This window comes from Rissa tridactyla, chromosome 1, assembly GCF_028500815.1.
Source record: "Rissa tridactyla isolate bRisTri1 chromosome 1, bRisTri1.patW.cur.20221130, whole genome shotgun sequence".
NCBI lineage: Eukaryota > Metazoa > Chordata > Aves > Charadriiformes > Laridae > Rissa > Rissa tridactyla.
In genome coordinates this window covers 103569968-103597583 of record NC_071466.1, presented here as the reverse complement: position 1 = coordinate 103597583, position 27616 = coordinate 103569968, and the positions used below count along the sequence as shown (strand labels likewise).

Sequence of the window (27616 nt, the reverse complement as noted above, 5' to 3'; positions counted from 1 at the left end):
CATCATTACCACTTAGTGGCTAATGTGAGTTTTTTTTAAAAATTAATTTTTGGTTGTGTAAATACTCATATGTAGCTATGGATACCTTACAACTTATTATCCTACATATGGTTTTTTTCTTTCGCTAGCAGATCCCTACTTATTCTTTTCATTCTTCTATTCCAACACTGTCATACTAGTTATTGCTCCTTTGTTACGGGAGCACGAAGGCTAATGCAGCAGTATGGTGAAATAGTTCGAGGAATTCATAAAAAATAAAAGCAGCAACTGCCCTGCCCCTGGAAAAAAAAAAAAGTAGTGAAATGATGACAAGATTTGGAGAAGGTCACTAATATTAACTTTTCTTTATGCATTTAATTTCAAAGTGGCATATTTCTTAGAAGTATATGTACCGTTCAGTTTCAGCCTCAAGTACATTTTGATCGTACTTGTCTTAGGGGTCAGAGTGGAGATAAAAAAAGGCAAACGTGTTAAGCATTACATATTTATAAAGTTTAATGCAATCTTGCAGGACATCTTAAAATGAATGATAGATACACTTTAGATCAATTGCTTTCTTTTTCAGTAAATAAAAAGAGAGGGAAGGAAGTAGTTAAAGAATTGTACATGTGTTAGATGACTTTTTTTCTACTGAAATTAACATTACTTTTTTTAAAAGGCAAAATTCTACATGCCCAAAATTCCCATCTTCTTCTAACAACACAAAAAGAGAATAAGTAGTTAAAGTACTTCTTAATGTAGACTTAATAGATTTAGAAGCTGAGATTTGGTTCAAAGTTTTAGAATAACCTTTTATTTTCTTCTGATTTTATTTGCGATGAACAACGCAGTTGTCGAAATAACAGGATGCCGTGTCTGTCAGATTCCTGTCCTGCTTTGGCGACACGAGCTTTGTCACACTGGACCAGACCTACAGTTCGTCTGCCCCAATATCCTGTCTCTGACAGTGACTAATTGCAGCTGCGTTACAAACTGTAGAGCGAGCGCTGCTGTTTGCCAGGTGTATGGTAACCTGCTGCTCTCTCAGCACACACACGTGGACCACACGCACGCTAATGCACGTGTGCACCGCGTTTTCCTACTGATGTTCTCTGATTAGATAGGTATGAGAACATCTAGTGTACTTTCCAAAACCTTAACATCTGTTAATTAGGATCATTTGGACAGTGTCTATCCATATGTATTTGTGGTTGCCAAAGCTTGATTTTTGTTTGATTGGAATCCGGCTTTGGATTTTTGTATTTGAATCCAAACTTTACCCACTTTTTTCTTGACGTAATGTTTTGCTGCTGTTCTAACACTTGATTAACGTGACTTATGTTTATACTCTGTGGTTAGGGCAGGAGAGGCTATTAAAAAGTTTAAATACCGTTTCTTCAAAAGAAAAGAGATAATTGGGATTCCTGATCTCTACTTAAACTATCACAATCTAGGTACCTATTCAAATGCAATTCTTTGCATAATGAAAAAGCATTTAAATGCTGCCCCTTGTTAATGCAATAGCTAGCCTAATATTCTAGAGTTAGGTTTTAAACAGAATGGGGAGAAAGCTTTCAGAAGGATCAGGGTTTTAGTATTAATTATAAAGCACACAAAGTAGGAACACTGTTAAGTGAAAAATCACTCAAATTAGTAGTAGCTAACTACTGTTTCAATATTATAAACTACTGTTTATATATTAGGAAAGCTTACTTTGTGTAATAGAACTATCATGATATTAAACTATTGCCACAAAAATAGCTGACTTTTTCCCTATAAAATGCATTTTTCTTATTCTAAAATAATCAGCATGACTGCAAGTAGTTAAAGTATTGGCTGAATTACCTTGTCTAAGATCTATTGATGTGCTTAATCCTCTTAAAAGCATTGTTTTTTTACTAGGCACGAGGGAAAAAACGGCAGATAGGATGGTTCCCTGCTAATTATGTAAAACTTTTGAGCCCTGGTACCAGTAAAACTACACCAACCGAGCTACCTAAATCAACAGCATTACCTTCAGGTAAGCAGCGTGGTTGCATTAACAAAGTTGCTTTTGTAACATGTGTCACTTACAATAGGACTTCTAAATATAATTAAGACTATTGAGTAGGATGTTTAGTATCTGTTATACTAGTCACTTTGGTTAAAGTCTTAATTTCATTTTTTTTTTTCCTTTAAATGAGAAGAACATACAATTGGTCTGTTTATTTATGGTGGTGGTCCCTCAGGTCTGAACTGTGGAGTGCTAAAAAGCTACCAGTGACATCACATCTTAAAAGAGTAAAACATTCAAATTATCAGTCCTGTTTGTTTGCGTTAATTGTAGTAAAGGAGCTTTTGAAGGTTCTGGATGGTCCATGGGTTTTGCAGTTGAAGCACCTTTCATTCAGAACCTTTTATTTTTCCTAAGGTGAAGTGCGATAAAACCACTCAAATTAAGATGTAGCTTTTTGTCCTGCATAGCTACTTATTTTAAGGTTTATGGAAGAATACAAGAGTAATAGACCATTGTATTTTTGAAGCTATTTGTTACAGCTCCACTACAGGCAGTATCAAACAGTCCTGTCAGTCTACTGCAAGGTATAGAGCCAAGCAGAAGACTGAGAACAGAAAGTTCATTCCTTGCGACTGTTTCACTCTTGAACCATTTTGGGCTTGTGAGTTGGTGTAGTACTAAGTCAAGAGGATTCTTGTCAATCAAAAACATGTAGAATGGATGCATTTTCTTCCATATGCCACCCGAAAGACTTGACGTGGTTATCTGTTTGGATTTATTTGGGGGTGGCAGGGGGCAAAAGCTTGCTGCTTCCCCAAGCCATTTTTTGACTGTTTTGTCTATTATTAAAATGAAATAAATGTTTCTAAAAGAAAAATGGTAGTGAGCATAATTTTCTCCTTTAAATATATATGAAGGATTATCATGAAGTTTATGGAACTAGAGTAAAATATTGAGGTATTAGTTTCAAGTGTCATTGGTATAAATAAAAGCACCTTATTAGAGAAGGCAAATGTTATAAATGGTGCTAACTGGCTCCTTTGTTAGTCACAGAGACGCAGAAAATCAGACTCCTATAAAGACTCACGAGTTTGGGTCCTGCAGTTAAAATGATAACTCAGCATTGAGACACATAACTTTTTTTTTACAAGGTAATATGATGGGATATGGTTTTGTTGTTTGGGGTTTTTTTTTTTAAATTATTTCAGATTTGACACTCTGGGAGTTCTCACACATGCTAATAAAACTTTTACAGAATAAACTTTTTAGCACTTTTTTCATTGCCTACAGAATATCAAAATCTTAATGACATTCATTTTTATCCAATTCAACTTTGTTATAGACCTTTCATTTTGGAGGATGAGAAGAATTATCTCGTCTTTCTGTTACGATAGATGATCTCACTAACTGTGTGGTTAATGTAAGAGGTTAAAGATGTTAATGCTTGAGAAGCATCTTCATAGTGAAAGTATGTTAGTGGGGAGGCTTACTATAGGAAAAGACATGGAAAGCCTGAAGAAAACCATCTACAAGTGTTGAATAATGCCCAAGGTCGTGCATTATGAAGGGTCTGGGAGTGCCATTACTGTTTGGATTTTGAAGATAGGGGATCCACCAGAAACTAGTATCGTCAAAACCTCTGTTTCTTTTGTCATTTTGTTTTGATGTATATCCTTTCCATCTGCCATACTGTAGTGCAAACTGCATGACTTCAACAGCTGTCATGTTTGTTTTTTTTTAATTATGTTGCATGGACGCTTTTGCTTTATACTTTGAGGTTTCCTTAATTTCTGACTGCTTTGTATGTGTTCCCTTCTAAACTTGTGTCGTGAACATGTCCTTCTTGGTGTTGAGAAATGAAAAGAACTGTTACTGCTACTTGGAGCTAGTCAGCTATAAGGAAGTTCACAATATAGGAGTAGTGGGAAACATGTTTCAACCATTCTTCTTCTTTAAAGAAATACAGCTTCATAGACTGTACTGATCTTGAGTGTTGTTTGAGAACCTGGATTCCCTCTGCTGTTGCAGTAGGACTAGTATTAATCAATAGACGATCTTTCTGAAAAGCAAACAAATGGCTGAAAAGCACTGGAGCTCAGAGAAGGTAGGCTATAGCTTGCTTCTGTAGTTAGTGGCTTTTGGAGTTTAAGATAAGTGAAGAACTTCCTTGCTGGGACTCCTCTAAGGGCTTTCTATGTAGGACTAAGGTGTATTCTAAGCTTTGTGACCAAGTGTAAATACAATCAAGATGCTTCAGGTTTGATTGAGAAGTCCTATCTCTTCAAGAATTCTCTTAAATTACCCCCCAAAGTTTAAGGTGATCCTTGGGATCCTGTTGGACTATTTAGATATTTTGATGATAGTACCAGACAGCACCAAATCTCATAAAATTCTTTGAAGTAGAAGAGAATGATCTGAATGAAAAATCTTTGAAAGAAATTAATTCTAGAAAGGGTTACAAATCTGTTAATGTATATATAGTATTCAGGTACGGTCTAGCTTAAACTTTTTATTGTTTTTAATATTAGTGATAACCTGTAAACCTGCTACAAGAATGCTGTAAAACAGATTCACAGGTCTTTAAACTGAAATGTGAACATCAGTGGTGTTCACATGTTTGAACTTGTGTTAGCACAAAACTACCTAAAACAGGAGTACACCATAATATACATTCCTAGAAATACTGGTTTATCTCCAGTATGCTGGGGAAACGTACGCTTTGGTTAGTTGATGTGTTAGGTGTGACAAATGACAGTGAGTGCCCCTTTTAATTTTTTTTTCCTTTTTTTTTTCCATTTGCAAGTAACAAAGCTAAATATTGAGACGTATGCAGAGTCCTGTTAAACATGGAGTTTATTTGATTATGATCTTTGCAAACAGCCACAATGTACTAACTAAAAGGAGTTGAGTCATTTCTGACATAAAAAAAAAAGAGAGGAGCTATTTGACAAATCTGAATAAGTTGCTGGCTGAGTACAAGAATGAAACTAAAAGAAAATTTTGGGATTAATATAATGGAGAGAATCTGACAGCAAGGCTAATTAGATAGAAGTCTTGTGTCTCAAGGCAAAATACCAGAAGCCCTGTGACTTGGCATAGAGAAAACATCAGAGAAATAGAGGAAATTATATATTTAAATAAACAATCCTGCTGCTTTAGAGAATTAAGAAAACTGCTCTATTATAATTGAACAGAAAGGGCCGTATTTTCGAGAACCAGGCAGATTTGATGAGTTTTGCAGTAAGGAAATAGAAAATAGGCTGCTGGAAGCAGTCCTGTGGTGCCAGTAGGGCAGCCAAAATGGCCTAGGATGCTTTTTATTTTTCTCATTCTTTCCAAGATCTTTGTGTTCCTGATGTCTTAGTAGTAGTACAGGGATATTACCATTGGCTTTCTCTTGAATTATAGAGCTGTGTTGAGCCTGTCTGGTGCTAACTAGAGAAGTGCCTTTCTCAGGCTTCAGGTAGTGAAACTTACTTCAGGTAACTTAGTTTCTGAGACTTTTCTGTCCATTTACGAGTTCTGTTGGAAAGGATATTTTTCAGAACAGGTCAGTGAGGATGCAAAATGGTATTTTTTATAAATGTACAACAAATGTGGTACTTTTGTGGGAAGGAAAAAAAAAAGTGAAAGAGAAGTGTCAATAGAAAGCTAACGTCCTTGAAGTGTTTGACTTTTTCGTAAAATTTAAAACTTTAGCAAAATCTTCTCCTACTGTTGAGCCCTTCTGAACAAAAATATCTCGGGTACAGTTCCAGGCAGGCTACTTTGTTCTCCATTTGCACTGCTGTGCTCTGTCCTCCCTACTGTGATCCTGAGCCCTTGGTAAGCTGACTGAGAGCAAGGCTGCTAGGAAACTTAGTTGTTTTTTTCTAAATCACCTTGAGCCAATTTGTTGTGAGCTCAGCTAAGCACTTGTACAGGGGCCCAGGAGAGAGGGGCAGGACCAGTTCAGATCAGTGTAGGGTCTTGGAACTATACTGTGACGTCTGCAGTGTTCGTAGTCAGTTTATGCATAGCTTATGTTTTGCTGAAACATTACCAGTGCGATAGACCTCTTCCTTTATCTTACAGTGTGCCAAGTAATTGGCATGTATGACTACACTGCACAGAATGACGATGAGCTAGCGTTCAATAAAGGCCAGATTATAAACGTCCTTAACAAGGAAGACCCAGACTGGTGGAAAGGGGAGGTGAATGGACAAGTGGGTCTCTTTCCATCCAACTATGTGAAGCTGACAACAGACATGGACCCAAGCCAGCAATGTAAGTGACCCTCTCTGCTGCCTTGCTGTGATTGTTTGTGTAGTACTTCCAGATGAAACATGCAGCATTGCTGTGATTCTGCTGTGGTTTGCAGAACTCAAAGCTTCACCACTGCTGCACTTGTCAAAGTCTCTTTGAAGACCTTCTGTAATGCAAACCTTATTTTATGTTTGTTTTATTTTTAGTTCCCATTCCCTTTGTAGCATGTTACCCTTTATCATTTTTGCACCATGCTGTTTACATGCCTGACTCATTTTCCTAGCTTGAATTTGCTCATTGTTTTGTTTTGCTTATGTGTTGTTTTCCTCCTTTTTCTAGGAATCATATGTTGTCCATCCCCCACTCAGGCTTGAAAGTCCTCAAAGAGACCCACTATCCCATATCACTGCCCAGAGGGATGATGGGAGATGCAGCCTTGATCATGTGGCTTCCAGCATGATCATCTACTGCCTTCTGAGTAGAAGAACACACTGCAGAGCAGTTTACCTCATTTTACATTAGTTGCATGTAATCGCAATGTTTGAGTTAATTACCTACAGATATAGACGCAAAATTAAAATGAAACAAAAAAAAAAAAAACACAAAAAAATCAGAGGATAGTGGGTCCTTTTGTGGCTTTCATAGTTACCAAACTAATTTTTCCACCTTTGCACAGGTGCTTTCAGTAGTTTTAAAATTATTTTTAAATATGTATTTTAGCCTTTTAAAGGAAAAGTATAAATTAAATTCCTTCATTGCAATTTTTTTTGTGCAAAAAGACCCACTATCAAGGAATGCTGCATGTGCTATTAAAATTGTTCCAAATGTCCATAAATTTGAGACTTTATGTATCTTTCTTTTTTATTGTTCACTTGTCCAGTGTTGTCAATATGTCTTCTTTTTTTTTTCCCTTTTTTTTTTTTAATTACAAAAGAACAGAAGGAGTTAAATCAGTTTAAGGAACTTTAAATGTGCCCTATTACAGATAAGGTATTTTGTTGTAGTTATTGTACTGTATGTATCAGGTGTTCCTTGTTGAGTGTGTAATACATTGTGGAGAGAAGAAATTAACTTCCTTCCAGTGCAAGAGATATTAACCTTGCATAATGTTGTTATCCCAGTTATGTTAATTTTATTTTGCACATTACTTTTAGCTGCATACCATTAGAAAACACCCTGTTTTGTGTTTGTCTCAGATGTTTCTTTTTTTTTGCATTTTCTTATCAGAGATCAATAGAATGCTACATTCATGTGGGATTTGAGAATTAACTTCTTGATTTTTCATCTTGGTTACATGAAGTTTGATTTCTCATTTTTACTTTCTTATGACTATGGAACAACGCATTTTGAACAAGTAATTTTCCTGACAAGAAAGAATGTATAGAAATATCTCCCTGCAATTAATTTCCAATGTTTACATTTTTTTAAACTAGACTGTGGAATTTATACAAATTAATATTAAACGGAGCTTACAGTCAAGTTTATGTAGTAGATGTGCTGTAGCTAAGCCATGTTTGTCTTTCCAGCATTAGTTACAAGCTCTTGATGAAATGCCTGGTGCTGTCAGTGCAGAATCCCTCTCTTCCCAATGCCTCAAGCACAATATAGCCATTCTACTAATTACTTTACCATTTAGTTATGTTCTGGTTTATGTATTTCATTTATTTCTAAATTTCATGCAGGCAGTGTTGTAGCGTTTCTAATCCTACCCCATCTCCCTCCTTCCGACCCGTCATGCAGTGCAAAGAACAAGTGAAGCTCCTTATTCAATTGCACTTCAGTATTTCATCAATATGAATGTAAATTATATAAATATATAAAAACCTGCAGCTTTAACAACTGTAATACAGCCTTTAAAATTAGTTACATGTATAGATAATTAAATTCTTCATATAAAAGATAGACTAAAATGTGTTTGTTGTCTTGTTGCTGTGTACACACAGAATTCACCAAGTGGCATTAGTGCATGTAATGAATTTGCCACCGGAATAGCCTGAAAGCCTACCTGTTTAATTTCAGAATGACACTTGTCTTGTTTCTTTGAATATTATTTCAATATAATTACTGAGATTGATCGTGATTATCTGCAACCTTTTGCACCTTTCTTTATTCAGTGCTTTCTACGTGTTACAAACCAGTTGATATTTTTTGACACTATACTGGTAGGTGAATTAAGAATACTTTGTTGTTTTACTATGGGTTTACATTGACTTAGGCTCTGTGTTTTATGCCAGAAGCTCTAGTCTTAAAACATGCACAATTGCACAGATTATCTTTCTTTTTAGGATAGTATTTAACATGCACAAATCTATCATTTACCTCTGTGCCATAAAAAAAAAACAAACTAGTTTTCTTCCCCACCATAGCCACTTGCTGAAAAATATGCTGCCTGGTATGACAGAAATTGAACAGAACATAATACTTGTAATTTTCAGTACTCATTGTTTTGCTTACTGAGAATGATGTAGCCAGATTTTACTCCATTCTTTCAATATTTTGTGCATTAACATGTTATTTTAATGAAAGGGTATCTCTATTTTCCCATAATGAGCTGTTGTGTTGAAAGATTTATAACTTGACTAAAGGCGTTTGCCCTAAGGGACATTTTGTTTTTTCAGGCCAGAAACATACTTTCTCTACATATTGAAATATTGGCGATACTTTGGATATAGGGGATTCAGATGCTGCTCTTTTTTTCATTAATTCAAGTGAGAAGAAAAATAAAGCTATTACAATTATCTGCAGGCTACATGTTTCCTAACATGCTTCTTAAAACTGCTGAGAGTGATGGTTCATAAAAGATTTTCAAAATCACAGTGCTCTAAAAGTTCTTGGTGTCAGTTTTTCCACTGAAGTGAAAAGAAAAGCCTGAAATCGTCCTTCGGTAGACAGACACACAGACAGACACACAGACGTGCATGTACACACACCCACGTACACACGTTGTGCTAGGATTCCTCAGACAGAAGAGTACTGTGTATTACTCAATAGAGCAACAGCTTTGTCAATCACTCTATTACTGTTCAGAATAGTTAACCCACAAGAACCTCAAAACACATTTAAAATGTCCTAGACGAAGATATTCAAACCGTTGTGGCTTATATTGACATACGTTGTTGAAATACCTATAATGTTTATTTACTCAATTATTAAAGTTCTTAAGCGTACTACTATAGCTTGGCATGGTAGTGTTTAATCTTCCTCATAATCAGTTATTTCCCTTGAATAGCAGGAAACAAGATATTGCACGTATTATTCCTTACCTGTCTGGATTGCTTTTTGCTTGTGTGTGTGTATATATATATACACACACACAAATATGAGAAAGGGAGTATGAAAGCAATTCTTTAATAAAGAAAATGGACTATTTCCATCAAAAAAATAGCGTTCCAGTCTCAATCCAGTTTTGACCCTCTCTCCTCCTTCCTGGTTCATCTGAGAAGATCTTTAACCTCCTAAGGCACACGGTCCTCTCCCAGAGCTGCAGATCCGGACTGCAGCACGCAAACCTAGTTCCAAAAGAACGCTTGCCTCCTGTGATGGAAATGTGTCCACGCTTGTTTCTGCAGTCTTTGAATTTGTGGCTGCAAAGCCAATGAGCACTAGTCCCAGTCAAGGCTGAAACAAGATTTTCATAAACAAAACCAAGAAACCATTCAGATGATTTTCAATTTTATTTGTATTTTAAGTCAACATAAAGAAAAGAGCAGTCTCACTGCTGCCTAGTCAATTGAATCCATTCTTTGTATTAATTTTCATTTGTGAAGTACCTTTTCCCTTTGCACAGGAGCTCAGGAAAATGAGCTGTCACTTGAGGGATGTAGAGGAGACTGGATTGAGAGACTACTCCAAGTGGTGGTGGGTTTTTTTGTTCACAGTTTTTCTGTTTACCTTGAGATGAATTTCATAGAATCATAGAGTTGTCTAGGTTGGAAGGGACCTTTCAGATCATCGAGTCCAACCATCAACCTAACTCTGACAAAACCCGTCACTAAACCGTATCCCTCAGCACCACATCTACCCGTCTTTTAAATACCTCCAGGGGTAGGGACTCCACCACTTCCCTGGGCAGCCTGTTCCAATGCTTGGTAACCCTTTCAGTGTGAAAATTTTTCATAATGTCTAATCTAAACCTTCCCTGGCACGACTTGAGGCTATTTCTTCTTGTCCTATCTCTTGTTACGTGGGAGAAGAGACCGACCCCCACCTCTCTTCCTTTCAGGTAGCTGTAGAGAGCGATAAGGTCTCCTCTCAGCCTCCTTTTCTCCAGGCTAAACAACCCCAGCTCCCTCAGCTGCTCCTCATAAGGCATGTTCTCCAGACCCCTCACCAGCTTTGTTGCCCTTCTCTGGACTCGCTCCAGCACCTCAGTGTCTTTCCTGTCCTTCCTCTGTATTCAGCTGCTGAGGAGGAATTTCTGCAAGCGTTTATTCAGGGCATTTGTTAATATCAATTCCGATGCTTTAAATCTGTCCAAGACAATTTGGAGTCTAAGATGCGGGTTTATCAAGAATGCTTTGCTTTGTATTCAGAACCAATTTTATTTAAATCTCGATTCTTTCAGAGCTCCAGTGACGTCTTTCAGTCCCCGTGAGCTCACTGACCACATTTTAAAATGGCCCATTACCATAACCTTCCCGTGAGGCAGCAAAATAACTGCGTGTTCTGGTTTTGTTCTCTGGTTTTAAAGCAGTTCTTTTAATTCTTTGTGATTATTGACTCCAGCTATTTAACTTCTCGTTAATTGTCTCCTCATAAGCAATTCTCTTTGATTACAATAAATGGCTTATTTTTAACTTTTTTTTAGACAACTACAGTAAGTCTAGGGACAATACAGCTCAAATATTACTTAATCAGTTGAATTGCAAGCTAAGCGTATGCACACTGACATCTAGATAACAAGCTGGTGCTTAGCTAAATAGCGCTAAGGTGACCTTTTGATTTCAAACCCTGAAAGAATGGTTTCGGAAGGTTGTCATCGATGCAGTTAAAAACGTAAATTATTTTCACAAAGACTTCATTTCCTGCTTGTAGACTTTATGGGCTTTTGTACTTGTTTTGATAGCCTGCAAAGGAGAACTTTACCATGAATAAGGATTCATTTTGAGCGATCGTTCATGCGAGGAGAAATTGTGAGAGTTATCTTAACTATCTGACATAGCCTAGTAACATTAATAGTATGTGGAAACATAATTCTGATATACACAACAGATTTCTGTAACTTGTTACATCAAGTTTCGTAGCTATTTTGTTCCCCTCCCCTTGCCATACATCTTAATTTGGAAACTTCTTTAAAAAAAACAAACCCGGAGAAGCACCCCGTAGCCAAGTTGTGCTGCTGCTCAGCACAAAAATTCAGATTGCAATGTCTGCATAGAGCCGGCAAGTAATTTTAATCAAACCTGTAACTCTTCTTCTGTAACTTTTTTTAATCCTGTGGAGCGACACGGAATAAGAAGTCAGATTTTAGAGCAAGTTAAGTCTTGTGGAATAATTTTATTTAAGCGTTTAATGGGAAAGGTAGCAGTTGGTGTCTATAGGCGGAAAGATGTTTATACTGGAGGTACCTGTGCAACAGCAAGCGGGCGTAAAGCTTTTAGAAGGTGTTAAATTCCCTGTGGCCTTATGGTGCTCCTCGATCACAGGCTTTGGCTTCGTTTTCTAGCACAAGCCTCTCATTTGTTTCTTTGTGCCCTACCTACCTTTTTGAGCCCAAGCGCTCGGCAGCAGCTGGCCCTGGCAGCAAGAAGAAAGCTCTGTGCCTACACGCTGTGCAGTTCCCAGCTTCTGCGTTTGGTCCGTCCAGGTGCCAGTTTGTACTCACAGCCTGCTGACCTGATGCTGCCGGCTCCGCTTGATACCCACCAGTATAGGGCTGTGAACTGGTGCCAGCGCTGGCAGAGTGCTGGTCTGAACTGGGCTCCAATCAGCATCACGGATAAAGGTTTTCCGTGCCCTGGCCTGGACGGCTGAAACCAGATTCATGTTTTCTCCGACACGCTCATGTTGTCGAGTGCAGTTTTCTCTGCTGAATTGTTTCATATGTTGGAGTTATTCTGGATCCAAATGAGTGTTCAAATAAATCTGGTTTGGTTCCTTCACCGCAGTTCTTTTTTTGGGGGGGAAGACCTGAAGCCGGGAAAGACAATGGCTGGAGTATTTTAACTTTTGGAACACTACATTTAGTTACTACGTTTCTGACTCCAGGTGAAATACCTATACAGCATCTTTATTTTTGTGGAAGACAATGTAAAATTGGAGTGTGCAGTTCGGCTTGGATCCGTGGCTGATGCTCTTGGCTCATTTGCCTTTACTGTACAGTAAGTGGCCAGGGGCTCAAGATAGGTCCCGGGTCATAATTCAGAGATGAGATTTCACGTTACCTGATGTGAGATAAACCAGTCCAGGAATCAGTTAACTCCGCCTATTTATACTTTTATATGCATCCATGCCCTCGCATGTAGGATTTTATTCTCTCCGAGTGGATCCTGGAAAGGGAGTGGTAAACATGTTCTGTTTTTTTCTGAAAGGATTTAGTAGGTTTCCTTCCCAACTGTCTCGCCTTTCTTCTTTGCCTCCTTCCCTTGATTGAATACTAAAACATTTTTTTTTTCATAGAAACTAAGGTACTAACCAAAAACACTGCAGAAAGATTTTGCTATTGCAAAATGAAGATGCTGGTAGTGTATCACAAGCGTATGTTGTTGAGGACTACAAAACTTGCCTTTAGCACTCGGGCATGTTCTAGAATTAAAAAAAAAAAAAAAAGGAAAATTGAAATGGTTACAAAACGTTCTTGAGTCTGTTGCTTGGCCTGTGTGGATTGGCAGTGGCAATCCCTCCACCCGACAATAGCTGACTGGTGTGAACAGGAGGAGGAGGCACATGTGTTGGTGCTGTCTGGTCTTGGCAAAAACAAAGTAATGCTTAATATTTTGCAAATGAGACTTTTTCGGACTTGTTGCTAGAGCCTGCTTCCATCCATCCCAAAGGAAAACTACCAATAAACTCAAGTAGACCTGTTGAGAAATTATAAACATGCTGGAACTGTTGAAAATAGCTGTGAAACGGGATTTGGCATCACAGAAGCTTGAGATGGAGGGATCTGTTTGGTCACCAGACTCTGTGCTGTCCTCAGCAAAAGCTGGAGACAGTCTCTCAGTGGAGGGTCCGTCCCACAAGATACTTACGGGAAGTTGGTGGTTGCGTCTGAAGCTAGTTGATAAGAAGACGGAATGGCAAAATGCTGTAATCTGAATGAAGGAATGCTATCATGGTGCCAGGAGTGCTCTTTCTCCCCGCTTAAGGTTTTGGAGGAAAACCGTGACATAATTTTTTACTGCTTCTGGTTCCCTATGGTAGAACAGATTCCTGTCTACTGTGATCTTGTCATTACGGACTGGGCCAGTGTGAGGTTTACAGTGAAATCTGGCAGTTAACTTGTTTAGAAAGTCTCCCCGAATTAGAAGAAATCAGAAGTTGTGCCCATGTACGTAGATCAGTGAGTTCCACAGCAAAACCACCCTTCTAAAAAAGCAGCATCTCTTGCGCATTGCTTTCAAGCTTAGTGCTTAGCTTGTAAGACCCATATATTCAGGGCTGACTTTGTAAGGAAAAGGAACAAGAAGTTTACTTTTTAGACTGATATTTGAAATTATGTTTTGCCTTTCTAGCATCCCTTAGTCCGACAGGTTCTATGGTGGTAGAAGGCCAAAGCACGGACTTCTAGTTACAGCATTTTCTATGTTGGTTCTGTAAGTCCAGACAGAGTAACCAGTCTGGTGAGCGTGTGCGAATGCAAAATTCGTACTGGTTATTCAATTAAAGGGCAGAAATTTGCATATTCACAGTACTGTGAACATACCAAGTTAGCTAGTGTAATTTCCTCCTTCTTTTCTGAATTTAATAGATTGCTTGTAGCTCAGGATGCAAATTGGGCGCCTTCCAGATGGGATCCAACACTGTGCTTTCTCAGAACAGGAGAGAAAATATGAAAGAATGGGGCACTCCATAACTGAAGACAAATCCCAGTGTCTGATTTTGAGAACCTGAATGGCTGTATGCATGAGGGACTATCTGTGTGCTTTAAGTTAGAAACGTTAACCAGTTCTACACTGAGGTATGGTGCCATACTTTACCCACAGCAGAGCTTTCCCATCTGTCAGTGCAAATGTCTGATATCAAGGGCACTTTCCAGCCCTAGCAGGAGTCTCTTTTAGTGGGTTGGATTCATGAATAGTATTATTACAGGTGCAAGTGGAATTTGGATGTTCATAAAAGTACTTTGCACAGTCCTTTGGCATCCATGAAAAACTAGCTAGAGCCCTGTGGCCTGACATTTCCCCTTGGAAAGGAACCCGGTTCTTCTTTGGTGTTTTTAATACAAAGGCAAGCAAAATCTTAGTGCTTGTGCACCTCATGAAGAAAATCCCTTATCAGAAAAATGTCTCCTGCATGTTCTGCCCAGATTCAAGCAGGCTATTTTCCCAAGTATTTGGTGTTCAAAAGCAGAGCCTTTGTTGAAGTTCAGAGTAGCCCACTGACTTCCCAGTTGGCTGGCTGTCAAGCTAGCCGCTAAAATATATTACGATTCAAAATGTTAAATGCTTCCTCTAAAAGGCTGGTGGTTGGAAACCACACTTCAAACCAAGGTCATCGGCATCTTTGAACAGCAAACTTCCCCAGTCTCTGGGGAAAAATAATTAAACACTTTGTTCGCTTTTAATGAAGCTGACAGTGCATGCGGAGAACTAATTCTGTTTATTGTACCTCTGATTTACATGATAACTAAGAAAATGCTCTGAAGCAGCCATTTATTAAACAGAAATTGAACTTTTGGCTTTTGAAGTGTGCCTAGTGCTTTGGTTATTTTGGCACAAAAATTGCTATTTTTCAAAACCTACTTTGTATTTCAAGCAAAGTTTTGACTACTTATTCTAAAGGACTGCAATGTGCTGTATCTCAAAGGAGCATTATCAATATCCTTATCCTTCCAATCGGATCTGTTTTCAGCTTCTTAATCACAAAGAAAACTACCTCGACTGTCTGTATCTACTTTTCTTTTTTTTTTTTTTTTTGAGTCAAATCTATGATTACCTTTTCAGGAACATGGAGTGGTTGAAGCAGTAGTTGAAGATACATAGTCCATGAAAAATTTAATGGTGATACACGTGGACCTTGCTAGTGGCACAGTGCAGAATCAGCTCCTGAGTTACATTCAGGAAGCTAAAAATCCAGTAAATACTATCTAAGTATTAACTTTATATGCAAAGAACCGATGGAGTGGGCCGGAGAGTGATGTGATTAGGAGCAGTAGTGGTTCACTTTTTGAAAGCGTATGCGAATAAATGATCAAAACTCATCCCTGTCAGATCTCAGTAGGTTGGTCTCATTGTCGATGCTGGTGAACAACGTAAAAAAAAAGCCTTGACCATTTGAAACTCCATGAAGTGAAGATCCCCTTGAATATTTTTCTGTCAGAACTTTTTCCATAGGGAAGGTTTGTTTCAATGGGGCGATTTCAATAGAGAATTTGCCCATATTTAACTGGGGTGTAGGGGAAAGAATTAAACTGAAGAAATTTGATTGTGTAGAAATAGTTGTAAATGATGCATTTTTAAAGCAAAATGTTTTCAACCTGTTTGAAAACACCTTACCTTTGCTTTTTGAAATGCATTTTATGTTACGCAGAAAAGTAAGAAAAGTAGCGTTAAAAGTGAAACTGGAAGAAAACATTCTGTTGACAGTCTCAGAAGAATTTAATTAACCTCAGCTGAAAAGTATTGGCTTCCAGAAAAAATTGTAATGAAACGTTCTGTTCTAATTCTGAATAGAAAATAAAATTTGAGATTCCAGAATTTAGACAAAAGCTCTAGCATCTACATAGGATAAACACAAGGGAGATGGTTTGCAAAAATTAAAGGACAAAACTGATGGAAGATGAGTTCTTAGTTACAAACTTTCCCCATGCATTTGAAAATAAAGGAGAACAATAATAAAGCCCTTTGGCTTGGCCTATAAATCAGAGAAACCTGCGGAGCGATCTCCACTAACCTTCATGTGTTCTGGCTCACGTCCTTCAAAATTTGGAAGCAAATTTTAATTGAAGTGCAAAGAGGTAAATAAGCTCTGCAGGACCTTCTTGATTAGGATGCCTACTTTGACTAGAAGGATAAAGGCTGACCTGGAATTTAGATGAAATTCCAAAGTGCCCATCAGACCCTAAAGGTCACTGTAGCACTCTTTCCTAATTCTGTTCCCTTTTACAATATCTCTACATTTTCTTTGGCAGTAATACCACATGAAGTCTTTGCCCCCTTTTTTATTAAGAGCCGTCCTTTGGGGGATTTGTTTTACAGTGTGGCTCCGGTTGAATGACACAACTCCAGGGCACGGTGAACTTCGGAGTGAGGTTGGAAAAGGGCAGGTAGTGGTGAGGGGGACTTTTAAGCTTGTCCACCAGAGAAAAGTTATCACTTAGTAACGGCCTTGATGATTGATTTTTTTTTTTAGTGTGTTAAATACAATGTTTTGAGTCACTAAGAGATGGAGCGTTGATAACGTTGTGCCATTACACGTGAATAATGATTAAGCGAACCAAACAGGCAGTAGTTACTGTTCATTAAGTGTTATTTGAACTGCTACAAGTCTGAATCAATTTGCAAATGACCGTAAGTAAAATCCAGGATCCTTTTATGTTTTCCAGGGTGTGCCGACTTGCATCTTCTGGATATGTTGACACCTACGGAAAGAAAAAGGCAGGGATACATCCATGAGCTCATTGTCACAGAAGAGAACTATGTGAATGATCTGCAGTTGGTCACAGAGGTAAGATGGCACAGCAGCTTTAGGAGCAGGTTTTAATCACTCTTTTTTTTTTGAAGTAAATCAATAATTTCAGTGTGCAAACTCACTTTATGTCACTGTGGTGTTTGGTTTCCTAGGGATGATCTCTATAAAATTTTCATCTATATATCTATATCTATAGATATATGCATGCATGTATGGGTGTGGGTGCAACTAATGTTAAGCCCTTGTGTTGCTGTCACCAAAACGCTGATGTTTAAAGTATCATTCTAGTGAACCCTTTTTGCCCTGATTTTGAATATTTATTTCTCGTGTATAAGATCTTAAAGCTTGAAGCACTTTATGTGCCAGTTTCCACATTCACAGTGGCACTCAGTTATCACTTTCTGTGATTTTCTTTAAGTGTTATAAGGTGCATCTCTTATGTGGAAAAAAAGGGAATTAGTACAGGCAACTGACTTAGACAATTCTTTTGACAGAGAGGGAAGGCCCTTTTTTGAAAAAGAGGTCAAGATATGCAAACCTGAGACACTATAACATAAATCAGGACTTCCATACAAGAGTCCAACGTAAAATGTACTTTAAGTTGTATTATCAAAGTAATCCTGGGATGTTTTGCAGGATACCCCTGACTAAAATTCCTAAGTTTCAAACACATTATCCAGGTCGTAATCAATACCACCAACACAAATTTAGAGTATTCTCTTTTAAAGCCATACGCTGCTGACAAACCTATTATCAGGGAACACTGTGGATCTCTAGGGCACAGCGCGTGTTTGAAGTCTGTTCCGCTGAGTGTCAAGTGCTACTCTGATGTGAAGTTTTCTCACCTCCAGACTAAGGAAATGAGCAACATCAGTCTTAACTAAGACTGATGTAATAAGTAAGTATATTTACCATATACTTTCTAAATTGCTTAATTTTCTGAATCTGTAGATCTTCCAGAAACCACTAATGGAATCTGAGCTGCTAACAGAAAAAGAAGTTGCTATGATTTTTGTTAATTGGAAGGAGCTGATTATGTGCAATATAAAACTACTGAAGTAAGTTTCTTTCCCCCATACTTAGCAATAACAAAATCGTGGGCCTCTCCCCCTGCTTCTCCTTTTAGCTGCATGAAAATATTTGCCGCTTAAGCAAGCAGTAACCAAAAGGGCCATGCTTTTTCACTTGTTGGAAAAAGCAAAATATTAACAGTGTGTGCTATGACTTATTGTTGTTGTGGAGAAAAATCCATCAGTTCTTTGCTGAGTAAGTGTTTGCGCTTACTTTGCTCTTGGTGTACGTGTGCTCCAGAAGGCAAGATCAACCTCTCTTGAAGAGTAGCGCCTGTCAAGGCTACCCGCAGTCCCATCGTAGACCTTTACTTCCTCTGTCACAGCCCATACCCAGTTCCAGTCCTATTATCCGTGAATGCAAAACAAGGCATGGCAACCTCTGCCTCCCTTATTCTGAGTTAGCTGATGCGTTCCTTCAGTTATTGTAGGCTTATAGCACCCGAACGAGTTGTTTAGTGAGAAGTGGAGCCAACAAAGCCTGGTTTCCTAGGGATTTGTGTCCAGTGTACCCTGCACCCTTCCTTCCAAAGTCTCCAGCTGTCTGCCATGAAACTCCACGCCGTGCAAGTACCTTTATTTCTCCTGTCGTTCTCTGTGGCCTCTGATGGATGCAGTCTTCCCACTTGCATCCTTCTCACCCGTCCCTACTGCTTCAGCGAGACGCAGTAAATGCTGTGGCTCATTTGGAGGCACGTGCATGCAGGCTGCTCCTCTGGTCATTGCCAGAGAAACCGAGTAAGGATTGAGTTAAACCTGTATCTTCATAAGCAAGAGGACTAATAAACTTGCTTTTTTCCCTACTGAGCTGTTAATTTTCATTGAACTTATGGGAATTTTATAACCATTTATGTTGGAAAAGACCCTTAAGATCATCGAGTCTGTAACTTTGAGATATCTCCTTTTTTATAAAATGTGTTTGAAAATGCCCCACAAGTTGAAAAGTTATGATAGTGATAGAACAAATGCAGGCAACTCAGTGACAATAGATATCCTTTCCTTAGGAAACCAGGCTAAAACTAGAAGTGGCTTTAAGCTTAAAGTAGTGGTAAGGTTTTTATCCCTCATTCATGAGCATGTCTGTTACTCTCTAAACTAATAGAAAAGGAAATTACATTCCTTTTTATATTGTATCTGATCTGGCATTGCGTTAAGTTAATGTCAAATAACAGTTTGGTTACCACAAGAGGGAAAAATGTTATTGGCTGAGGGTGCAATCTTGATTACTGTATTCTTAGAATATGCAATAAATCTTGTGGCTGATCTATTTAATATTCAGGGGTGTCTCTATTTCAATAACGAATAAGAATCAAACCATTTATTTCATCAATGAGGAGTCATTCTATAGCGGTCTGCTTATAAAACACACGTGACCTTTCCATGTTTAGGGCTTTGCGTGTGCGTAAGAAGATGTCTGGAGAGAAGATGCCAGTGAAGATGATCGGAGACATACTGACGGCTCAGCTGCCACACATGCAGCCTTACATTCGGTTCTGCAGCTGCCAGCTCAATGGGGCAGCGCTCATCCAGCAGAAGACAGATGAAGTCCCCGAGTTCAAGGAGTTTGTTAAAGTAAGAAAAGAAGCAATCACCCTGAATTTTGGACACCGTAAATTTAGCTCATCATTTTGCTTATTTGCAAAACATGGCCTCAAATAGTGCTCTGTGTTGGGCTAGAATGAAGAATCTTCAGACTCATTGAAGGAGTACATGTTTTCGTTTAAATAATATACTTTTTCAAACGACTACAGAGCCGTAAAAGACTTTGTTTAATAATCGTTTTGCTGTAAAATGCTGGGACAGTAAGAAGAGGCCCTTCTCTTGTACGGGAAAGGCAGTGAAGAATATCTTGTAAAAAATACAGGAAGTTCTACTGCACTGATATCGCTTGTGATCTAAGAACAGATTCAGCTGAGGCCTGGTGTTCATTTGTTGCCTTACCTTTTTTTTTTTTCTTGGAGGAGCTCATTTTGCAGGGTTTTAAACAAACTGACTAACACCATTTTACCTCTCTAATGTTTCAGAGGTTAGCAATGGATCCTCGCTGTAAAGGAATGCCACTATCAAGTTTTCTACTAAAGCCTATGCAACGGGTAACAAGATACCCACTAATAATTAAAAATGTACGTTCTTTTGCAAAGATGATGTTTTTGATGCTGCTTTGCTTATAGCTTAGTTACAGGGAAGTTTCCTTATTTGTCTCCAGCTTTATCATTGTTAGGTATCTGATGTGCGAGGGAACATGGGGTATGCTTTTATATTTGATCACACTAGAGCAGATGTGGTAGTAACTCATTTGGCTTCAGCAAAATGACTCTGGATTTCCACTAGAAACAGAGGTGAAACTTGCACACAAAGAACCGGATGGGAGTAAATGCTGAATGAAAACTTTAAAATTCAGATAACAGGAGTAACGAGTCAATCTTACGCTCATCTTTGCCATTTTCCACAGTGCCGTTCCCTCCTCCATAGTCTCGTAAATGACATTCAGTGTGCGAGCCTGAACGCCAAATTGTTGCAAGTTACCTTACTGCGCAGCTTACGTTGACGGATGACTTACAACCCTTTCCTAACTTTCATTTGTTGCCTAACGCTTACCATCCTGAATAATGTTATTGAACTTGGCCCAAGACTTTCGCAGGGAAGAACTATAAATTGGATGTTGGCATTTAAGAGAGTCCTTAAACAGTCGTGGGTGTATTTCCGCATATGGCTGGAATTTGCATAGTTATGTCAGGAGAGTGAGCAGCGTACTGATGTAAAGGCTCTGCAGGCGGGCATTCACTTCAGCTACTCAGAAACAGACTGTGAGTTTGTTTCCTATTTTTCATGTTTGTCAAGGTGGAAAAGAAATTTGAAACGTACTGCCTGGCTCTGATGAAAGTAAAGAAATAAAAGAGAAGTGTACTATAAATACATTTTAACTGCAGATAACAGAAAAGGCTAATGTATTTTATTTATCTGTAGATAATAGAAAACACTCCTGAAAACCACCCAGACCACAGTCACTTGAAGCATGCTCTTGAGAAAGCAGAAGAATTATGTTCTCAAGTAAATGAAGGTGTGCGGGAGAAGGAAAATTCAGATAGGCTGGAGTGGATCCAGGCTCATGTTCAGTGTGAAGGCCTGTCGGAGGTAAAAAAAATGTTCTGTCTAGAGTAATGCAAATGTGGGTACGCTTCTTCACTGGTCGGGAAGAAACCATGGCTCACTTACGGCACTGCATCAGGGGACAAACGGTGTAATTAATCAAGTCATATAATCTTCAGTCCTTTGTTTTCATCTTTCTTTGACTCCCTTTCACTCCTGCACGTAATCCTTTTTTTGCTGCTGGTGTTATTGCCTTCTATATAATAAATGCTGCTTTTGTTGCCTGCCGCTGGACCAGTGCCAGGTTCAGTGCCGCAATTTTCAACCACAACTTTCCGGTTTCATAGCTCTTTATAATACAGCAGTTATTGTACTGCTGTATCTCGTCCTGAAGCTATACCTGACCATCCTGGAGTGCTTTCATCACAGATTTTTTTTTTTTTTGTGATAAAACTTTGTATGCATTTTGGAAACTCAAGAACACTGATCAAGCCTCTCTCAAGACTTTACAGAGAGAATCACTACCTACCATTGCATACTATTTTTTAAGGTAACATGCTAATCTTCTCTACTGAAACTATAAAGAAAATAATTTTGTCAGTATATCCTGCAAAAGGATGGAGGATATTTTGCTGGCCTCCCTATTATTGGTAAAAATAATAGAGGCAGACAGATCACAACTTGGTTTTCAAAATATGCATTAAGAGTTCTGTTCTAGAAAATATAAAAAAAAAAAAAAGAAGCACTGGTTGGGTTATAAACCGGAAAACATTGTGTTTCATCTTATGAAATCTAATTGTTTTGGAAAGACAGGTATGACAATTTCAGAAGGGTCAAAGTCACATTCAGCTGTCTTATAAATACTCCCTGAAGGAAGATGGCTGCTTTTATCTTCTGTACATGATGCCTGGCTCTAGAATGCCAAAAATATTACCTGAAAGACCAACGGGCTGCTTGCTGACATGGTGATGCCAGTAGTAGCAGCCTTGAATCAGTGGCAAGGAGTGGTCCGGCCTTCCCTTTTCTGACCGAGAAGTTTCTGATCTGTAAAAGGAGCTACTCCAGATCAAGCTACCTGGCCAACTAGGAGGGCAAGAACACCAAGCGAAAATAAACCTGAAAATGACACTTTAGGAACGGGCAAGCTGCTACTCATCTGGTAACAACCTCCGGATGAGTCTTAAATTCTGCCAGTTCCAAACACAATTCAGAAATCCAGGCCTTGTTAAGAAAGCTCAGCATTTGGAGAGACCATTTGCATAACCATCCCTGGAGGTATTTAAAAGACGGGTAGACATAGTGCTTAGAGTTATGGTTTAGTGATGGGTTTTGTCAGTGTCGGGTTAATGGTTGGACTAGATGGTCTGAAAGGTCCCTTCCAACCTAGGCGATGCTATGGTTCTATAATCCAGGACAAGTCATCATCAGCTCCGTTCCACTCACAGAGATGCATGCGCGTGGCAGAGAAACTCAAAAGGAGGCACAAATGCTTTTGACTTTTCTCTGCCTGTCCAGGCCATGCCCCCTGCAACTGATGGGCTGCCTTAAAGTTAATTTTCATGTAGCATTTCTGTAACTTGCACTGCTTATCATGCATAAGACAGAGACATTGCTCGTCATCCCTGTGACACAAATTAAAACCAACGTCAGGACTCAAAACTATATTTGATCTCTTTCAGGGGAACCTCGATTGTTTTACTTTATACAGTGCGTTGTTGTTCTTCTTCTACTTTTCGCAGCAACTCGTATTTAATTCTGTTACAAACTGCTTGGGACCACGCAAGTTTCTGCACAGTGGGAAACTCTATAAAGCCAAGAGCAACAAGGAACTGTACGGCTTTCTCTTCAACGATTTCCTCCTCCTCACTCAGATCATAAAACCTCTTGGCTCTTCTGGCACAGACAAAGTCTTCAGCCCCAAGTCTAATCTGCAATACAAAATGTACAAAACTGTAAGTACCACTCTTAAATGGTGACTCGGATAACTAAGTGGTGACTAAGATAAACTAATGGTGACTAAGATATAACTGAGCTGCTAACAGTGCGTATAGCAGGCAGCAGCTCCCATACTGGATGCGCAGGCAATAGCCTTTATATAGAAGAGGTTTGAAAGCTTTGGCATATGCTGGGGACTCCAGGGACTGATGGTGAGAAAGCAGGTTGTTTGCCTTAGTGAGATAAGAGGAGATGCTTTTGAAGTTTTGCTAAAACAGCCTCTCCAACAGAGATCACATGTCTCGGGGAGTGATGGGGAGAGCAGCGTTCGCTGCTCTTTGTGGGAAAGCAGAGATTGCTGCGCTTCATGGGACTGCTTTCTTACTTCAAGAGAAGTGTTCCCAGACTCTGGAGGCACCTACATCTTTGACAATAAGAAAATTCCAAAAATGACATATCTGAAGATAGATGGGAGGCAGGCAGAAGGGGAAAGATATGGAGGCGCAAAAGAAATCTGTTGTAAATTGCTCTGTGTTGAATGCATCTATTCAGATACTGTGCGGTAGAACTCTAGCTTTGCCTAATGTTTTACAGCCCATTTTTCTAAATGAGGTACTAGTAAAATTACCCACAGACCCTTCTGGAGATGAGCCCATCTTCCACATCTCCCACATTGACAGAGTCTATACACTCCGGGCTGAGAGCATTAATGAAAGGTAAGTACCTGCGCAGGCTGCGTTAGTACTTGAATTTGGAAAGTCTGGTGTGAATGTATTTGATGTACACATGCATAGCAGTCTCCGAGCAGTTTATCTTACGTGACTGGAGAATTCCTTCTGTTCGAGATTATCGTGATAGTCAATATATGAAAAGAAGGGAAAACGAAAGATGTTTCCTGAATTCCAGTAAGACCAACAGTGAAATGCCTAGGAGGGCTGATGTACAGGCCATATTTCACAACATTTTACGTTAGAATAAGGTAGGCAAAAGATGCAATCCTACCTTCTTCTCTTAACATCCGTTTGTTTGTGCCAGCCAGTGCAAGCATTTGTATGGCCGTATGTTGAATGAGATTGAGAAACAGGTCAGAATTAGAACTTGAAGCAAAAGCCTACCAAACAAAACCCAGTTAGTTTTAACCTGGTTCAGTTCAGACTGAAACAGTCAAAAGAATGGCAACCCCAAAACCTCAGCTGGTGATTTTTGTCTCTGGCAAGCTTACAGAGACAGCATTACACTCACTTACATGGAAGAGGTTTCTTTGCACAAATGCAAGGTCTTGAAAGATAACTTCTGTTAAAAAATGAAACCTGAAAGTACAGAAAAAAACACAACCATAGGATAGACGTGGCATTATGCCAGTTTGCAAATATACGGCCCCTAAAAATTCTGATGCAGAAAAATGTGTAAAACGTCTTTGCTCCCTGCCTGCCTGACAGTGTTATTCATTATTATTTATACACGTAGTTTTTCTTGCAAAAGATCATACTTTTATGGATTCCCTTTGTCCTTTGGGATGTTGTCTGTCCCTCCATGCCACAGAATGCATGAGCATCGTGGTTAGACCCTTGGTGACGAAAATTGACACGGCCTTTTCAACTTAGGATCTGTTGCGCAAATCAGACTGTAGTGATAATTATCTGTTCTGTGTCAGAGCACTCACAGGGATAAGTCAGAAACATCTAAACTCTGCACCGCATTCATCCTACCCAGCTCAAGGAACTTCAGTGAGATGCTTAGGCGCCCTACGCTGAACCGTCAGTGGAAGGAGACGGTTGGAGACAGTGGAAGGATCTTCACATATTGAACGCCCTCTGGAGGTGCCTGCCTCCCTCCAGGCATCATAGAGAGAACTCATGGGAACTGCTGTCCAAATTTGGGCGCTCTAGTCAAATGCCTTTACTTATACGGGATACAGCCTTTGACTTTCTTTTATGCTAGAATTGCTTACTAAATAAACGCAGCATTTTAGGTGAGATACCTCCAGGTTTTCATCATTCACTTGCTTTTAACTAAGAGCAACATTAGCATCAACAAGTGATTAATTTGCCTATTTAATCTTAAAAGACCTGTGTGGATCAAAGGCTTGGTATACTTCTGAAGCTGCCATTCACCATTTAGGGCTGAGCTGGGAGGCAGAATTGTCCTTAAGTGTTTTCTTAAACAGCTTTCTGTGCAGAATGCAGGTGAGTGTTCAGACCCAAATCTGTGTAAGTGGCTGCAATGCCCTGTAGAGCAGCAGCTCTTCATTTCAGGATCAGAAATGGATCCACAACTTCTAGATTCTCTCATTTTGCCTTGACTCAGGTCTCAGGTTCCCTCGTATGTCACAGCAATTCTTCTAAACCCTTGGGGTCCCATGGGACCCCTTCTTCTATGCTTTTTCTCTGTCAGTCTTTCCACTCGGTCTCTTAAATATGAAATGATTTCCCAGAAGGGCCCGTAGGGAACCACGGTCATTCATCATCAGTGTATTTCCTGAGTTATGCTTCATGTGTCCTGAGGCTTAGAAGGATTTTGGTAGGAAACCTCTAGGATCAAGACATAGCTGTCTTGTATCTTCTGCTATAAGAAGTTAGTTTATTACAATAAAGCAAAAAGCTTGGTGAAAGCAAACCTGTTATCTATACCTTTTGGTTTCTCACCAAGTCCCCCCTGCTTGTCATTCTCTTGAGTTTTCTTTGTGTGGTGGGATCTGCTAGCTTGGGATGGTTAGGTTTCTGCAGGTGCTATAAATTCCTGTAGGATCTCTCCCAGGCACACAGCTTCAGTGTAACAGAGCCTGTGATGGGGCCAGGGCCTTGGTTGGGAAGGAGGGCCGGATTTACTTTTGTCCGCTGTGCTCCGGGGAGCAAAAATGGAAATGGTATTTTGCAACATTTTTTTTCGTTTCCTTCTGAAGGACTGCCTGGGTTCAGAAGATCAAAGCTGCTTCAGAACTTTACATAGAGACCGAAAAGAAGAAGAGAGAAAAAGCCTACTTAGGTACAGCATGGGATGCAGGGGTCTCATCTTTTGTGGAAAAGTCCGTGGGCAGGAAAACACGTTAATGGCTTTTCTCTCTCCTCTTCTGTTTCACCACAGTTCGCTCACAAAGAGCAACAGGCATTGGGAGGTTGATGGTGAATATTGTTGAAGGCATTGAACTAAAACCTTGCAGGTCCCATGGTAAGTGCCTTGCGTTTTCCATAATGTGCTCTATGAAGAAGACATTCCTATTCGTCAGACAACTTTGAAGGAGGTTCTGTCCAAAACATGGTTTTGTTCAATGAAGCCATTTTAAAGAGCTTAAAATATGCCAAAATCATTTTGTGCAGTTCGGTAGCAGTCAGCACTGCACTTAAGCATTTCTTTCAGACAAACTTAGTTTCCACCACCTAAGCCATATCATAAGAGATCATAAGCCACAAAGTCCTGAAATGAAGAGTGGAAGGTGCTCAGCGCCTTGAACAACTGCGTCCCTGTTCATTGTAATGGCAGCGAGGCCACAGTCTTTCCCCCATCCATTGGCTGTAGGAGTAAAAGGACATTTAGGAAGAAGATCACACACCTAAAAACACCATTTCTCTTTTTTTTTTTCATTTCCGTCTTCCCAGGAAAGAGTAATCCGTACTGTGAGGTGACAATGGGCTCTCAGTGCCACATTACCAAGACGATACAGGACACCCTCAACCCGAAGTGGAACTCCAACTGCCAGTTCTTCATCAAAGACCTCGAGCAGGACGTGCTCTGCATTACGGTGTTCGAGAGGGACCAGTTCTCCCCAGATGGTACGTAGGGGGCTGCCGCCCTTCCAAGGGTATTTTCAAATCTCCCGTTTTAAAGAGGTATACGCCTAATCAGGTAAATCATAGAGAATGGTTTGGGTTGGAAGGGGCCTTTAACCAAAATATCCAACCCCAATATTGAATCCCTTTGCATATCAGGAGCCCCTAACTCACCATTGCTCCCCAGCGGAGTCATGCAAAAAGAATCAACCTGTCTCTGTTTTTTGGGGGGGTTTCCTTTCTTGTGCAACTTGACAACAACTAAAGTGTGGTTTGCAATTCTGCTAAGTCTTTAAAAAACTCTGGATGCTGTTTGCAAATGGATAGATTAATGCGGGAGGAAGAGAAATGTCTCTTCAAGTTCCTGTAATATGCAATAACAGCGACAGAAATGAACCCAGGATTCCTAGCCCATTCTTATTTAATAACCTGGGATAAACATGCGGAGCATTGAAGAGTGTATTTTGGAGTCATGATCTCTCAGGAAGCATTCGGATAGGGCTGTCATTCATGTGGCCAGCACCAGCTGGCCCATTGACCTTGTCGCTGGTGTGATGCGCTCCTTGGCTCTATCATCTCCAGAGGGCTTCACACTCACTGTGAACTGTGCAGCGGCCTTTGGCCTTTTTTCTAAAATATCATAAAATAAATAAGCTACTGAAGCAAGGCAGCTGTGAATTACATAGTGGATTTTTCTGCTTATGGGGCCATTTATTTTTAATGCTGCTGCTGTCTAATATGAT

The 27616-nt window shown here is 39.5% G+C and overlaps 1 protein-coding gene across 8 annotated transcripts in view; it reads left to right on the top strand.

Annotated features, from left to right (window-relative positions):
- ITSN1 (intersectin 1) overlaps positions 1 to 27616 on the top strand; it is a 145788-nt gene that overhangs the window by 109560 nt on the left and 8612 nt on the right. For 7 of the 8 annotated variants that reach the window (XM_054189255.1, XM_054189254.1, XM_054189253.1 and 4 more), the window contains 12 exons: positions 1882 to 1999; positions 6050 to 6241; positions 16926 to 17047; positions 17963 to 18069; positions 19470 to 19653; positions 20106 to 20204; positions 21049 to 21216; positions 22911 to 23123; positions 23701 to 23822; positions 26009 to 26091; positions 26191 to 26274; positions 26703 to 26876. In XM_054189255.1, coding sequence (XP_054045230.1) covers positions 1882 to 1999; positions 6050 to 6241; positions 16926 to 17047; positions 17963 to 18069; positions 19470 to 19653; positions 20106 to 20204; positions 21049 to 21216; positions 22911 to 23123; positions 23701 to 23822; positions 26009 to 26091; positions 26191 to 26274; positions 26703 to 26876 — 1666 coding nt within the window. The remainder of the gene's footprint in view (positions 1 to 1881; positions 2000 to 6049; positions 6242 to 16925; positions 17048 to 17962; positions 18070 to 19469; positions 19654 to 20105; positions 20205 to 21048; positions 21217 to 22910; positions 23124 to 23700; positions 23823 to 26008; positions 26092 to 26190; positions 26275 to 26702; positions 26877 to 27616) is intronic. The other variant, XM_054189257.1, reaches the window with a different exon arrangement.